At 52.1% G+C, this 13255-nt stretch overlaps 1 protein-coding gene across 3 annotated transcripts in view; it reads left to right on the top strand.

Annotated features, from left to right (window-relative positions):
• The window catches only part of PIEZO1 (piezo type mechanosensitive ion channel component 1 (Er blood group)), a 214513-nt gene that overhangs the window by 141138 nt on the left and 60120 nt on the right, over positions 1-13255 (top strand). For all 3 annotated transcript variants that reach the window (XM_082269696.1, XM_082269698.1, XM_082269697.1), the window contains 3 exons: positions 1040-1208; positions 5336-5425; positions 5581-5657. In XM_082269696.1, the coding sequence (XP_082125822.1) occupies positions 1040-1208; positions 5336-5425; positions 5581-5657 (336 nt within the window). The remainder of the gene's footprint in view (positions 1-1039; positions 1209-5335; positions 5426-5580; positions 5658-13255) is intronic.

Here is a 13255-nt window from a genome sequence, read left to right as displayed (position 1 = left end):
GATAAATATTGTAAAGGGGGGTGTACAGGTAAGAGGATAAATATTGTAAAGGGGGGTGTACAGGTAAGAGGATAAATATTGTAAAGGGAGTGTACAGGTAAGATGGTAAATAATGTAAAGGGAGGTGTACAGCTTAGAGGGTACATTTTGTAAAGGGGGTGCACAGGTAAGAAGGTAAATAATGTAAAGGGGGGTGAAAAGTTCCACTTGAAATAAATCCACCCGGGTTGAACCCAATGGTTATCACACATCATGTGGATGAATCAGCAGCTGAATACCAAGATTAGAGTGTTCGGGTCACCTGTATGGCATTGATTTGATGGTTGGGGGAGGGGTTCTGCTTTGTTGGGTATCGGAAAATGTGGTTCTTTTTTAGAAGGTGTGACTATAATTGGGTATTCAGCTTTAGCGCAGCCCTGACATGAAGATCACCATATGTGGACACCTGACCATCACTCCTATGTGAGCTTGTTGGACATCCAACTCCAAAATCTTGTTGACCCCTTTAGCGTCTTACACATCCTCCAGTTAACTGGGAAAGCTACAAATGTTCGGAGGGGGATGGTGGGAATTTGTGCCCATTCAGATAAAAGAACATTTGTGAGGTCAGGTTCTGATGTTGAACCAGAAGACCTGACTTGCCATTGGTATTGTAATAAATTCTATAGAGGTTGGGTTGAGGTTCGGTCTCTTGGCAGGTCCCCCAAGGTCCCTATAATGGGGTGAAGGTTGGAGGTGGAAAGCACAGTTTTATGATGAATGTCTTTATGGCGCTGGCTTTATGCAGTCCAGTCATGGTGGAGCCAATGGTGTCATGGTGGAGCCAATGGTGTCATGGTGGAGCCAATGGTGTCATGGTGGAGCCAATGGTGTCATGGTGGAGCCAATAAAAGCCGTTTCCAAACCGTTCAGACAATTTTCTGCACTATCTTTGTATCCTTCACTAGAAACTCCCGGACTGAGATGTCCTCTGATTGGCTGTAGATTGTCTTTAGGAGTCGTAGTGCTGAGAACATTTTCTTTCTCTTTCTTCCCTCAGCTCATGAAGTGGACAAAGGCCATGACTGTCCCCTCCCTGTGGAAGAAGCCGGCATCATATGGGACAGTATCTGTTTCTTCTTCCTCCTGCTGCAGAGAAGAGTCTTCCTCAGCTCCTACTTCCTCCATGTGGTCAACGACCTTCGCGCCTCCTCCCTGCAAGCCTTCAGGTTCGCTCTTCTCCCAACGATTGGCAGAGAACGCCATACATTGGATATGATATAGAGATATCTAAGAGTATAATATATCCTGACAGAAGTGGAAACCGCTCTGTGCGTCTTCTTTAATGTGTGTTTAAATGTCTCCCTAACCACTTCCCGCCCGCTCGCCCGCCGCCAAATGAGGGGAGAGCGGTGCGGCTCTCATTCTGTGGTGATGTCATATGATGGCGCCCCAGAACAGGTGTGCAGCGATCGCGGCGCATTCCTAGGACATGGCGTGGCCCCAATCTTGGTAAAGAGCTGATGTGTTCAGCCGTGTCCAATCACAGCCGGTCACATGTAAATACGGAAGTCATGTTTATCAGTTCTCCTTGCCTCACACTGACAGAGTATGAGGAGAGGAGAGCCAATCAGAAGCATTTCCTCCCAGGGGTGACCTGCACAGGTAATCAGGGCACTAATCATCAGTGTCCTGAATACAGTAAAGCCCCAGCATTGGCCATTGGTGACACCAATCAGTGCCCATCAGTGCTGCCTATCAGTGCCATCTATCCGTGCCGCCTATTAGTGCCCATCAGTGCTGCCTATCAGTGCTGCCTATCAGTGCTGCCTATCAGTGCTGCCTATCAGTGCTGCCTATCAGTGCCCATCAGTGAAGGCAAAAAATTACTTTTTTACAAAATGTACTGACAGAAGCAAAGAAAAACGTTTTGTTTTGTTTTTTCAAAATTTTCAGTCTTTTATTCTTTTTATTTTTTTGTAAAAAATAAAACCCCAATGGTGATAGTGGCACCCCAATACCTTGTTCCTGGGCGGAAGGCACCCCAATACCTTGTTCCTGGGCGGAAGGCACCCCAATACCTTGTTCCTAGTGGGAAGGCACCCCAATACCTGGTTCCTGGCGGGAAGGCACCCCAATACCTTGTTCCTGGTGGGAAGGCACCCCAATACCTTGTTCCTGGCGGGAAGGCACCCCAATACCTTGTTCCTGGCGGGAAGGCACCCCAATACCTTGTTCCTGGTGGGAAGGCACCCCAATACCTTGTTCCTAGTGGGAAGGCACCCCAATACCTTGTTCCTGGCGGGAAGGCACCCCAATACCTTGTTCCTGGCGGGAAGGCACCCCAATACCTTGTTCCTGGTTGGAAGGCACCCCAATACCTTGTTCCTGGTGGGAAGGCACCCCAATACCTTGTTCCTAGTGGGAAGGCACCTCAATACCTTGTTCCTAGTGGGAAGGCACCCCAATACCTTGTTCCTGGCGGGAAGGCACCCCAATAGCTTGTTCCTGGTTGGAAGGCACCCTAATACCTTGTTCCTAGTGGGAAGGCACCCCAATACCTTGTTCCTGGCGGGAAGGCACCCCAATACCTTGTTCCTAGTGGGAAGGCACCCCAATACCTTGTTCCTAGTGGGAAGGCACCCCAATACCTGGTTCCTGGCGGGAAGGCACCCCAATACCTTGTTCCTGGTAGGAAGGCACCCCAATACCTTGTTCCTGGCGGGAAGGCACCTCAATACCTTGTTCCTGGTGGGAAGGCACCCCAATACCTTGTTCCTAGTGGGAAGGCACCCCAATACCTTGTTCCTGGCGGGAAGGCACCCCAACACCTTGTTCCTGGCGGGAAGGCACCCCAATACCTTGTTCCTGGCGGGAAGGCACCCCAATACCTTGTTCCTGGTTGGAAGGCACCCCAATACCTTGTTCCTGGTGGGAAGGCACCTCAATACCTTGTTCCTGGTTGGAAGGCACCCTAATACCCTGTTCCTAGTGGGAAGGCACCTCAATACCTTGTTCCTGGGCGGAAGGCACCCCAATACCTTGTTCCTGGTGGGAAGGCACCTCAATACCTTGTTCCTGGGCGGAAGGCACCCCAATACCTTGTTCCTGGGCGGAAGGCACCTCAATACCTTGTTCCTCGGCGGAAGGCACCCCAATACCTTGTTCCTGGGCGGAAGGCACCCCAATACCTTGTTCCTGGTGGGAAGGCAGGAACAAGGTATTGGGGTGCCACTATCACCATTGGGGTTTTATTTTTTACAAAAAAATAAAAAGAATAAAAGACTGAAAATTTTGAAAAAACAAAACAAAACGTTTTTCTTTGCTTCTGTCAGTACATTTTGTAAAAAAGTAATTTTTTGCCTTCACTGATGGGCACTGATAGGCCTTACCTTGTTCCTGGTGGGAAGGCACCTCAATACCTTGTTCCTGGCGGGAAGGCGCCCCAAAACCTTGTTCCTGGCGGGAAGGCGCCCCAATACCTTGTTCCTGGCGGGAAGGCACCCCAATACCTTGTTCCTGGCGGAAAGGCACCCCAATACCTTGTTCCTGGCGGGAAGGCACCCCAATACCTTGTTCCTTGTTCCTGGCGGGAAGGCACCCCAATACCTTGTTCCTGGTTGGAAGGCACCCCAATACCTTGTTCCTGGTGGGAAGGCACCTCAATACCTTGTTCCTGGTTGGTAGGCACCCTAATACCTTGTTCCTAGTGGGAAGGCACCCCAATACCTTGTTCCTGGCGGGAAGGCACCCCAATACCTTGTTCCTAGTGGGAAGGCACCCCAATACCTTGTTCCTAGTGGGAAGGCACCCCAATACCTGGTTCCTGGCGGGAAGGCACCCCAATACCTGGTTCCTGGTGGGAAGGCACCCCAATACCTTGTTCCTGGCGGGAAGGCACCTCAATACCTTGTTCCTGGTGGGAAGGCACCCCAATACCTTGTTCCTAGTGGGAAGGCACCCCAATACCTTGTTCCTGGCGGGAAGGCACCCCAATACCTTGTTCCTGGCGGGAAGGCACCCCAATACCTTGTTCCTGGCGGGAAGGCACCCCAATACCTTGTTCCTGGTTGGAAGGCACCCCAATACCTTGTTCCTGGTGGGAAGGCACCTCAATACCTTGTTCCTGGTTTGAAGGCACCCTAATACCTTGTTCCTAGTGGGAAGGCACCCCAATACCTTGTTCCTGGCGGGAAGGCACCCCAATACCTTGTTCCTGGGCGGAAGGCACCTCAATACCTTGTTCCTGGGCGGAAGGCACCCCAATACCTTGTTCCTGGTGGGAAGGCACCTCAATACCTTGTTCCTGGGCGGAAGGCACCCCAATACCTTGTTCCTGGGCGGAAGGCACCTCAATACCTTGTTCCTGGGCGGAAGGCACCCCAATACCTTGTTCCTGGGCGGAAGGCACCCCAATACCTTGTTCCTGGCGGGAAGGCACCCCAATACCTTGTTCCTGGGCGGAAGGCACCCCAATACCTTGTTCCTGGGCGGAAGGCACCTCAATACCTTGCTCCTGGGCGGAAGGCACCCCAATACCTTGTTCCTGGTGGGAAGGCACCTCAATACCTTGTTCCTGGCGGGAAGGTGCCCCAAAACCTTGTTCCTGGCGGGAAGGCGCCCCATGCTTAGTGTTGGCACGATGGGTTAGGATATGGGAAGGGGAGGCTTAGAGTTCATGTTGAGTTTAAAGGGAAACTCCAGCCATCTAAATCTTTTTCCCCTTTTAGTTTTGGATATAGTGGGGAAGAGTTATAATTAGGAATGAGCTCCGGTGTGTTTTGGATCTGAGTCCAATCCCTCCTCAGTGATCCCACCAGGAATCTGTCACTACTGAGCCATAAGCACCATATGTATACTCGCCCCGTATATTTGTGTGGTTGTGGGGTGAGGATTGCCCCAGTTGTAGAGGTTTGACCCGGTACAGGTGAAAGCTTCCTGGCGGGATCTCTAAGGTGGGTTCAGATTGGGATCCAAACACACCTGAGCTCATTTCTAATTATAACCTTTGAGGGGTATAAATGCTGCCTGTGCCCTGGGCATTATGACTGACCACCTGTTCTCTATCAGCTAGACAGGAAGTGAGGGATAATATTCCCAGTGGGGACACCCCAGCTAAAACTGCACAAATAAAGATTTCCAGCTTGAGTGTGGATTTAATAGCCTGTAGTGATTATCGTGGTGATTATCACGAATCTTTCCGATGTAAGAATTCCATTTTCTGTGACAATTCTGTAACGGGCAATAAAAGTTTTTGGTGCAGATAATTGATATGTTACCCCTGGAAGGGTCCTCTGAGGGGCAGATATCGGGGTTCAGAAACATGACCACATTTTATATCTCGCTCTCATTGTAGGGGGTTTGAGCTGTATATGGCCAGTATAAGGAAGAACATGGATTTCCACCATGAGACTGAGAGACGCTCACTGACCCAGCTGAAGAAGCAGTAAGTATCCGAACTCTCCGACACACCGAACCCAATTATCATAAATGGCCAAACCGACCCGATCCGGATTATTTCAATCCGATACAAAATCCGTGTTTTAGAGAAGACTGAGATTGTAGAAATCACTTTAATTTTTTACATTTTGTCTTCTACAGGATGGAGAGAATTCGTGCGAAACAGGAACGTTACCACCAGGGGAGGAAGCAGAGCGAGAATGAGGAGGAGGAGACAGGTACACAGCCATAAGGTTTTATCATTTCTTCATTGACAGACGCAGCTCCATATTCTTCACCATAGAGTTATACTGCCCTCTACAGGAGTAGGACTAGGCAGACAACACAAAAGCTTGGCTGCGCCCTGTGGGCCGTCCTTCGCTGGCATACCCCCCCCCCCCCCCTCTTAGAGATACTCAGTTTTTGTTCAGGAGTGGTGCTTAGGCGTTTTTTGTGGCTGAAGTGTTGGTCTGTGGATCCCACCTCAAAGAAGGATCTGACTGAATTGCCTTTTCAGGGTGAGCGCCTGTTCGGGGCCACTCTGGATGATTTCAGCCCACGAGAAGAAAAGGTTCCAAGCCCTTCAAGGCCCCTTTGAGAGGTTTCTAGTGGCCTTGGTCTGGCAATCTGAGAGCAAGCTTCTCTTCTCCAGACCTGCTTACAAGACCCGTTCGGCATGACAGTTTGCCCCATCCATGTCTGGGGTGGTAGAGGTGTCTTCGGTGGTTCTGGGGCCATGGACCTCCCTGGGTCAGTGACCAGTGGGTCCATGGGGTTATTGTATCCGGTTCCAAGATGGAATTCCGTTTCTTGTCCTCCGGAAAGGTTCTTTTCTTCCAATGTGCACCTGCCCCTGGCTCTGCTGCAAACTCCCTGGTGGGCAGGGCAGGACTTGTTGTCCCAGGGCGTGATCGTCCTGGTTCCAGTGTTGGAACGTTTACGGGGGGGGGGGGGGGGGGGGGGGGGGTTATTCATACCCTTTCATGGTTCCAAGGAAGAAGGGCAAGTTCGTCCTATTCAGGACCTCAAGGCCCTGAACCGTTTTGTACGGGTGCAATAATTCATGACGTCCTTTTGGATGGCGGTGACGTCCCTGCATCAAGGTTGTTCCTGGCTTCTTTAGACGTCAAGGATGCCTACCTGCACGTTCCTATTAGCACCCAGCATTTCCTCTGCTTCGCTCTGAGAAGGAACACTGTTAGTTTGTGGCGTTACCCTTTGGTCTAGCCTCCGCTCCTCGGTTCCTCATGAAAGTGTTGGGCCCGATCTTCGCGTTGCTGCGTCAGCGGGGGATTGCTGTGCTAGGATACCTGGATGACCTCCTCTTGTGAGCAGAGTTTCCATCGGCTCTGATGGCCGATGTGGAAATTACTTTCCAGACTCTGCGGGAGATCGGGTGGCTTCTGAATTTCAGAAGTCTTCCCTGGTTCTGACCAGGAGATTGGATTATTTCGGACTGACTCTGGATTCAGCTCTAGCCAGAGCGTTCCTTCCTCTGGGAAAGTTGCAGAAGTTGCATTCTGCGATTCAACTGTTGTTAGCCCACAAGTGGCGCCCCTTCGGGTGGATATGCGAGTGTTGAGGCCTGATAATAAGTCCACCTTCAAGGCGGTTCCATCTGCAGACTCTGCACAGTTCTAAACAAAAACTCCTTCAAAAGGAGATTCTGGTCAAATGGGACAAGTGTCCCAAGTCGCTGGACAATGGGATTTGGCTGAGTCGGGTGACAAAGAGTTCTCTGGTCTGGTGGCTGCGCTCCCCAACCTTGCTACAGGGCAAGTCCTTTCCCCCCCTGTACTGGACAGTGGTCATGACAGATGCCACCCTGTCCAGGGGGGGAGGGGTCCTGGGGCTGAACTCGACTTAGGGCTGTTGGACCCTGGAAGAGTCCAGATTGCCCGTCAATGTCTTGAAACCTTGAGCGATCAGGGTTTACTTTGGGCGGAGCTCCGGGGGGACCCAGTGCGGATTCAGTCGGACAGGGCTACGGCCGTGGGTTTGTCAATCACCAGGACAGCACAAGGAGGGTGTTAGCATCCCTGGAGGTGTACCGCATTGTCCGGTGGGCAAGATCATTCTTGCCTTCTGCGCTGTGCACTTTTCTGGTGTGAAAATTTGGCAGCCGGATTACCTCAGTGGTTGTTGGCGTTGGACCAGAGGAATGGTCCCTTCATCCGGACATGTTTTATCAGATATGTCTGTGTTGGGACACCCCTGAGGTGGCTCTATTGGTGTCCACAGAAAGGTGCCTAGGTTTGTGGCCAGGTCGTGAGATCCTCTGGCAGACACCACGGATGCTATGGTGGCTCCATGGAGCCGGTACCATCTGATTTACGCCTTCCTTCGCTCCAGCTTCTTCTGTGACTTCTACTCAGGATCGAGGACCAAGGGATTGCGGTCATTCTGGTGGCTCTGGACTGGCCTTGCTGGTCTTGGTACGCTGACCTGGTGCGACTGGTTGCCAATGCCCCGTGGATTCTTCCTCTAAGATATAATCTGTTGTCTCAAGGACCGATCTTCCATCCGGTTTTACAGTTGCTGGCTTTGACGGCCTGGCTGTTAAGAGCCAGGTGCTAAAGGACAGGGGCTTGTCTGGCTCGTGATTCCAACCATGTTGAAGGTGAGGAAATCTACATCTGGAAAGCTTTATCATCGGATGTGGAAGGCGTACATTTCCTGGCGTGCGGTTCGTGGAGTCCATCTTTGTTCCTTTTTGGTGGCTCAGATTCTGGCCTTTCTTCAACAGGGTTGAATCAGGAACTTTCCTTGAGCACCGTGAAAGGCAAACTGTCGGCCTCGGCAGCCTTTTTTCAAAGACCTTGGGCTTCTCATTCATTGGGGCGTACATACCTTAAGGGGGTTCATCAATTTATTCCGTCTGTAAGTTCTTCTCTGTCACCATGGGATTTGAACCTGGCTCTGTCGGTTTTTCAAAATCTCCCTTTGAAGATATATTGGAGATCCCTTTCCTTACGCTGTCACAAAACGGGACTTTTTTGGTAGTGATGACCTCTGCTCGCAGGGTGTCGGAGTTGGCGGCTGAACAGACAAGAACTCACTGCTCAAGGTGGTGTAATTGCCTGATGACTCACACCGGTGCATGCCCGGCTCGCCTCCGTGAAAACTTGATAAAGGAAAAGGAATTGGCAGCACTCCAGGTTGAGTCAAAATCCAGATTTATTAACTGGACATCCAAATATGACAATCGTGACAAGGTAGACGCGTTTCACACACTGACTGTGTGCTTTGTCTTGTAGTTCTCTCTATCTGGTGGTTCACTGGGATCAGGTGGTCCTGTGGCCATGGCCGTCGTTCCTCCCAAGGGTTGTCTCTGATTTCCATTTGAATGAGGACATTGTGCTGCCGTCCTTGTGTCCCAGGCCGGCTCATCCCAGGGTATTTGCCTTTTATACTCTGGATGATGTCCAAGCTATTTGGCAGCCACTGAGTCCCTTCAGGGGTGAGACTCGCTCTTTGTGATTGCGGATGGGGTGCGGAAGGGGATTCCGGCTTCCTCTGCTACCTTTTCCAGATGGATCAGACACACGGTGACCCAGGCTTATTCGCTTTTGGGTCTGGTTCCCCACTTTCCCTGTGGCGGCTCATTCTCCTCGGGCACTCAGTACTTCCTGGGCTTCCGTCATCCGGAGTCAGTGGCAGAGGTGTGCATGGCAACCACTTGGTCGTCGGCGCATACTTTTTGGAAGTTTTACAACATGGATGTTTTGGCATCTATGGATGCCTCCTTTGGCTGCAAAGTTTTTGCGGGTTGCGATTTAGTGGGTCTGTTTTCCCTCCTGAGGGTGTATTTCAGGTCGGCCTCCTGTTGTTCTAGCTGAGCTACTATTACCTGGATTGGCTTGTGTTTAGCCTTGGGTTTGGTATTCCCACCCCTCATGTTTGGGACTGCTTTGGGACGTCCCTATGGTGAAGAATATGGAGCTGTGTCTGCCAATGAACGGAAGAAAAAACAGAATTTCGTACTCACTGTAAAATCCTTTTCTCTGAGTTCATTGGCAGACACAGCTCCCGCCCCTCTACAGCTCCTGCCCCTCTACAGCCCCCACCCCTCTAAGGAGCTTTTATGCTTCTGTTACTGCTTGTTACAAAACTGAGTATCTCTAAGAAGGGGGGGGGGGGTATGACATCTGAGGACGGCCCACAGGGCGTAGCCAAGCTTTTGTGTTGTCTGCCTAGTCCTACTCCTGTAGAGGGCAGTATAACCCTATGGTGAAGAATATGGAGCTGCGTCTGTCAGTGAACTCAGAGAAAAGGATTTTACGGTGAGTACAAAAATCCTATTTTTATAGGAAGAATCTCGGCATTAAACTTGATTTTTTGTTAGAAATGTTCCGTTTCTTTTCTTTTATCTTTCTTTGTTTAATAACTTTATTCTGCTGTCTTGGTTGGTATTACGATTGTCAGACGTTTAGCGTAATTCATGAAGATCCTTTGAGGGAAATGATATTTATTGGGTGGGGGTGATAGACCTGAATGTGTAGAGTATATAGTATATTCCGCTCTACAAGGACCTGTGTGGTTCTCTCCACAGCTACCGACATTTCTTATAGATAAATCGATGGAAAAACATTGAATTTATGGAACTTTCTTAAAGTGATTGTAAAGTCTCCTTTTTTTTAAAATACCAATCATGTCACCCTTCCTCCTCTGTGCCGTTGGTTTTGCACTCCTCTTCTGTGGTCCTGGCCCCTCCCCTCCTGTTTAGTGCCCCCTCAGTAAGCAGCTTACTATGGGGACACCCAAGCCACAGCTCCATGTGTCCATTCAGACATAGAGCTGACATTCAGCCCCATTCCCTTCACTCTCCTGATTGGCTAACTGACTTTGATGGAGCCAATGGCACCATGGCTGTGTCTCAGTCAATAAAGAGGGAGAGTCCCAGATGACCGAGAGAATCCTGGACAACGCTGGATAGAGATGGGGCTCAGGTAAGTATTAGGGGGGTGAGGGGGGAGGGGCACACAGAAGGCTTTTTATTCCAATGCATAGAATGCACCTTCTGCCTTCAATCCCTTTGTTTACTGTACAGCAAAATCCCCTCCCCCTCCCCCCGCTGTGATTTATTGTCACCACTTTTCCTTTCAATACATTTTTATTAAACAATGAATGGTGTCGGTAAATTACTGACGCATTTCACATGGATAATGGGTAGAATATCACATGGTCAGGATTTATAAACCGTCCAGCTGATCTCTATATCTGCAGCTCTGTGATAGAGGAACGCGACTTTTCCTGGTGAAGTTGAATTGAGATTGGATGTCAGGCAGAGAAACATTAAAGGGAAATCAGGGGGGGGGGGGGGCAGGGATTTAATCCTTGCCAGTGAGGTGAATCCTGTCGTTGTTCCACTTCAGGAGATCCTTAATTCCTCGCACACGCCATCAGAAAATCGAATCGATCGTCTTATAATTTGATCTGATCTATACAACTTTCAAGAGCCAATCACGACGGTTCTTCTGAAATTATCTGAAGGGACAAATATGAAAATGTTTCTCATTCGGTACCAGAACGATGAATGATTTTCCAAGGGGTTAAAGTGATTGTAAAGGCTGAAGGTGCATTTTATGCATAAGATAAAAAACTTTGTGTGCCCCTCCCCCCTCTTCCACCGTAATACTTACCTGAGCCCCCTCTCTATCCAGCAATGTCCACGACTGTCTCAGCACCTGTCCAGGACTCCACTCATTGGCCTAGACACAGCTGTGGTGCCCACTGCTGTCAATCTGAGTCAGCCAATGAGGAGAGAGAAGGGGCGGGGCCGAAACGCAGCACTGTTCCTAAATGGATACAGGGGGCTGTGACTCTGTTCAGGTGCCCCCATAGCAAGCTGCTTACTGTGGGGGCACTGAACAGGAGGGAGGGGCCAGGAGAGCCGAGGAGGTTCGGGGCCACTATGTGCAAAACCCACCCCCCCGAGGAGGACGTGTGACATATTCAGGAGGGAGGGGCCTGGAGAGCCGAGGAGGACGTGTGACATGTTCAGGAGGGAGGGGCCTGGAGAGCCGAGGAGGAAGTGTGACATGTTCAGGAGGGAGGGGCCTGGAGAGCCGAGGAGAACGTGTGACATATTCAGGAGGGAGGGGCCTGGAGAGCCGAGGAGGAAGTGTGACATGTTCAGGAGGGAGGGGCCTGGAGAGCCGAGGAGGACGTGTGACATGTTCAGGAGGGAGGGGCCTGGAGAGCCGAGGAGGACGTGTGACATTCAGGAGGGAGGGGCCTGGAGAGCCGAGGAGGACGTGTGACATGTTCAGGAGGGAGGGGCCAGGAGAGCCGAGGAGGACGTGTGACATGTTCAGGAGGGAGGGGCCTGGAGAGCCGAGGAGGAAGTGTGACATGTTCAGGAGGGAGGGGCCTGGAGAGCCGAGGAGGACGTGTGACATGTTCAGGAGGGAGGGGCCTGGAGAGCCGAGGAGGAAGTGTGACATGTTCAGGAGGGAGGGGCCTGGAGAGCCGAGGAGGACGTGTGACATATTCAGGAGGGAGGGGCCTGGAGAGCCGAGGAGGACGTGTGACATGTTCAGGAGGGAGGGGCCTGGAGAGCCGAGGAGGAAGTGTGACATGTTCAGGAGGGAGGGGCCTGGAGAGCCGAGGAGGAAGTGTGACATGTTCAGGAGGGAGGGGCCTGGAGAGCCGAGGAGGACGTGTGACATGTTCAGGAGGGAGGGGCCTGGAGAGCCGAGGAGGAAGTGTGACATGTTCAGGAGGGAGGGGCCTGGAGAGCCGAGGAGGAAGTGTGACATGTTCAGGAGGGAGGGGCCTGGAGAGCCGAGGAGGAAGTGTGACATGTTCAGGAGGGAGGGGCCTGGAGAGCCGAGGAGGACGTGTGACATGTTCAGGAGGGAGGGGCCTGGAGAGCCGAGGAGAACGTGTGACATATTCAGGAGGGAGGGGCCTGGAGAGCCGAGGAGGACGTGTGACATGTTCAGGAGGGAGGGGCCTGGAGAGCCGAGGAGGACGTGTGACATGTTCAGGAGGGAGGGGCCTGGAGAGCCGAGGAGGACGTGTGACATGTTCAGGAGGGAGGGGCCTGGAGAGCCGAGGAGGAAGTGTGACATGTTCAGGAGGGAGGGGCCTGGAGAGCCTAGGAGGAAGTGTGACATGTTCAGGAGGGAGGGGCCTGGAGAGCCGAGGAGGAAGTGTGACATGTTCAGGAGGGAGGGGCCTGGAGAGCCGAGGAGGAAGTGTGACATGTTCAGGAGGGAGGGGCCTGGAGAGCCGAGGAGGAAGTGTGACATGTTCAGGAGGGAGGGGCCTGGAGAGCCGAGGAGGACGTGTGACATGTTCAGGAGGGAGGGGCCTGGAGAGCCGAGGAGGAAGTGTGACATGTTCAGGAGGGAGGGGCCTGGAGAGCCGAGGAGGACGTGTGACATATTCAGGAGGGAGGGGCCTGGAGAGCCGAGGAGGACGTGTGACATATTCAGGAGGGAGGGGCCAGGAGAGCCGAGGAGGAAGTGTGACATGTTCAGGAGGGAGGGGCCTGGAGAGCCGAGGAGGACGTGTGACATGTTCAGGAGGGAGGGGCCTGGAGAGCCGAGGAGAACGTGTGACATTTTCAGGAGGGAGGGGCCTGGAGAGCCGAGGAGGACGTGTGACATGTTCAGGAGGGAGGGGCCTGGAGAGCCGAGGAGGACGTGTGACATGTTCAGGAGGGAGGGGCCTGGAGAGCCGAGGAGGACGTGTGACATGTTCAGGAGGGAGGGGCCTGGAGAGCCGAGGAGGAAGTGTGACATGTTCAGGAGGGAGGGGCCTGGAGAGCCGAGGAGGACGTGTGACATTCAGGAGGGAGGGGCCTGGAGAGCCGAGGAGGACGTGTGAC

This window comes from Pelophylax lessonae (genome assembly GCF_965119305.1).
Source record: "Pelophylax lessonae genome assembly, chromosome: 10".
NCBI classification, from domain to species: Eukaryota; Metazoa; Chordata; class Amphibia; order Anura; family Ranidae; genus Pelophylax; species Pelophylax lessonae.
Note: the sequence above shows the minus strand (reverse complement) of the source record. Positions and strands in the feature narration are given on the sequence as shown.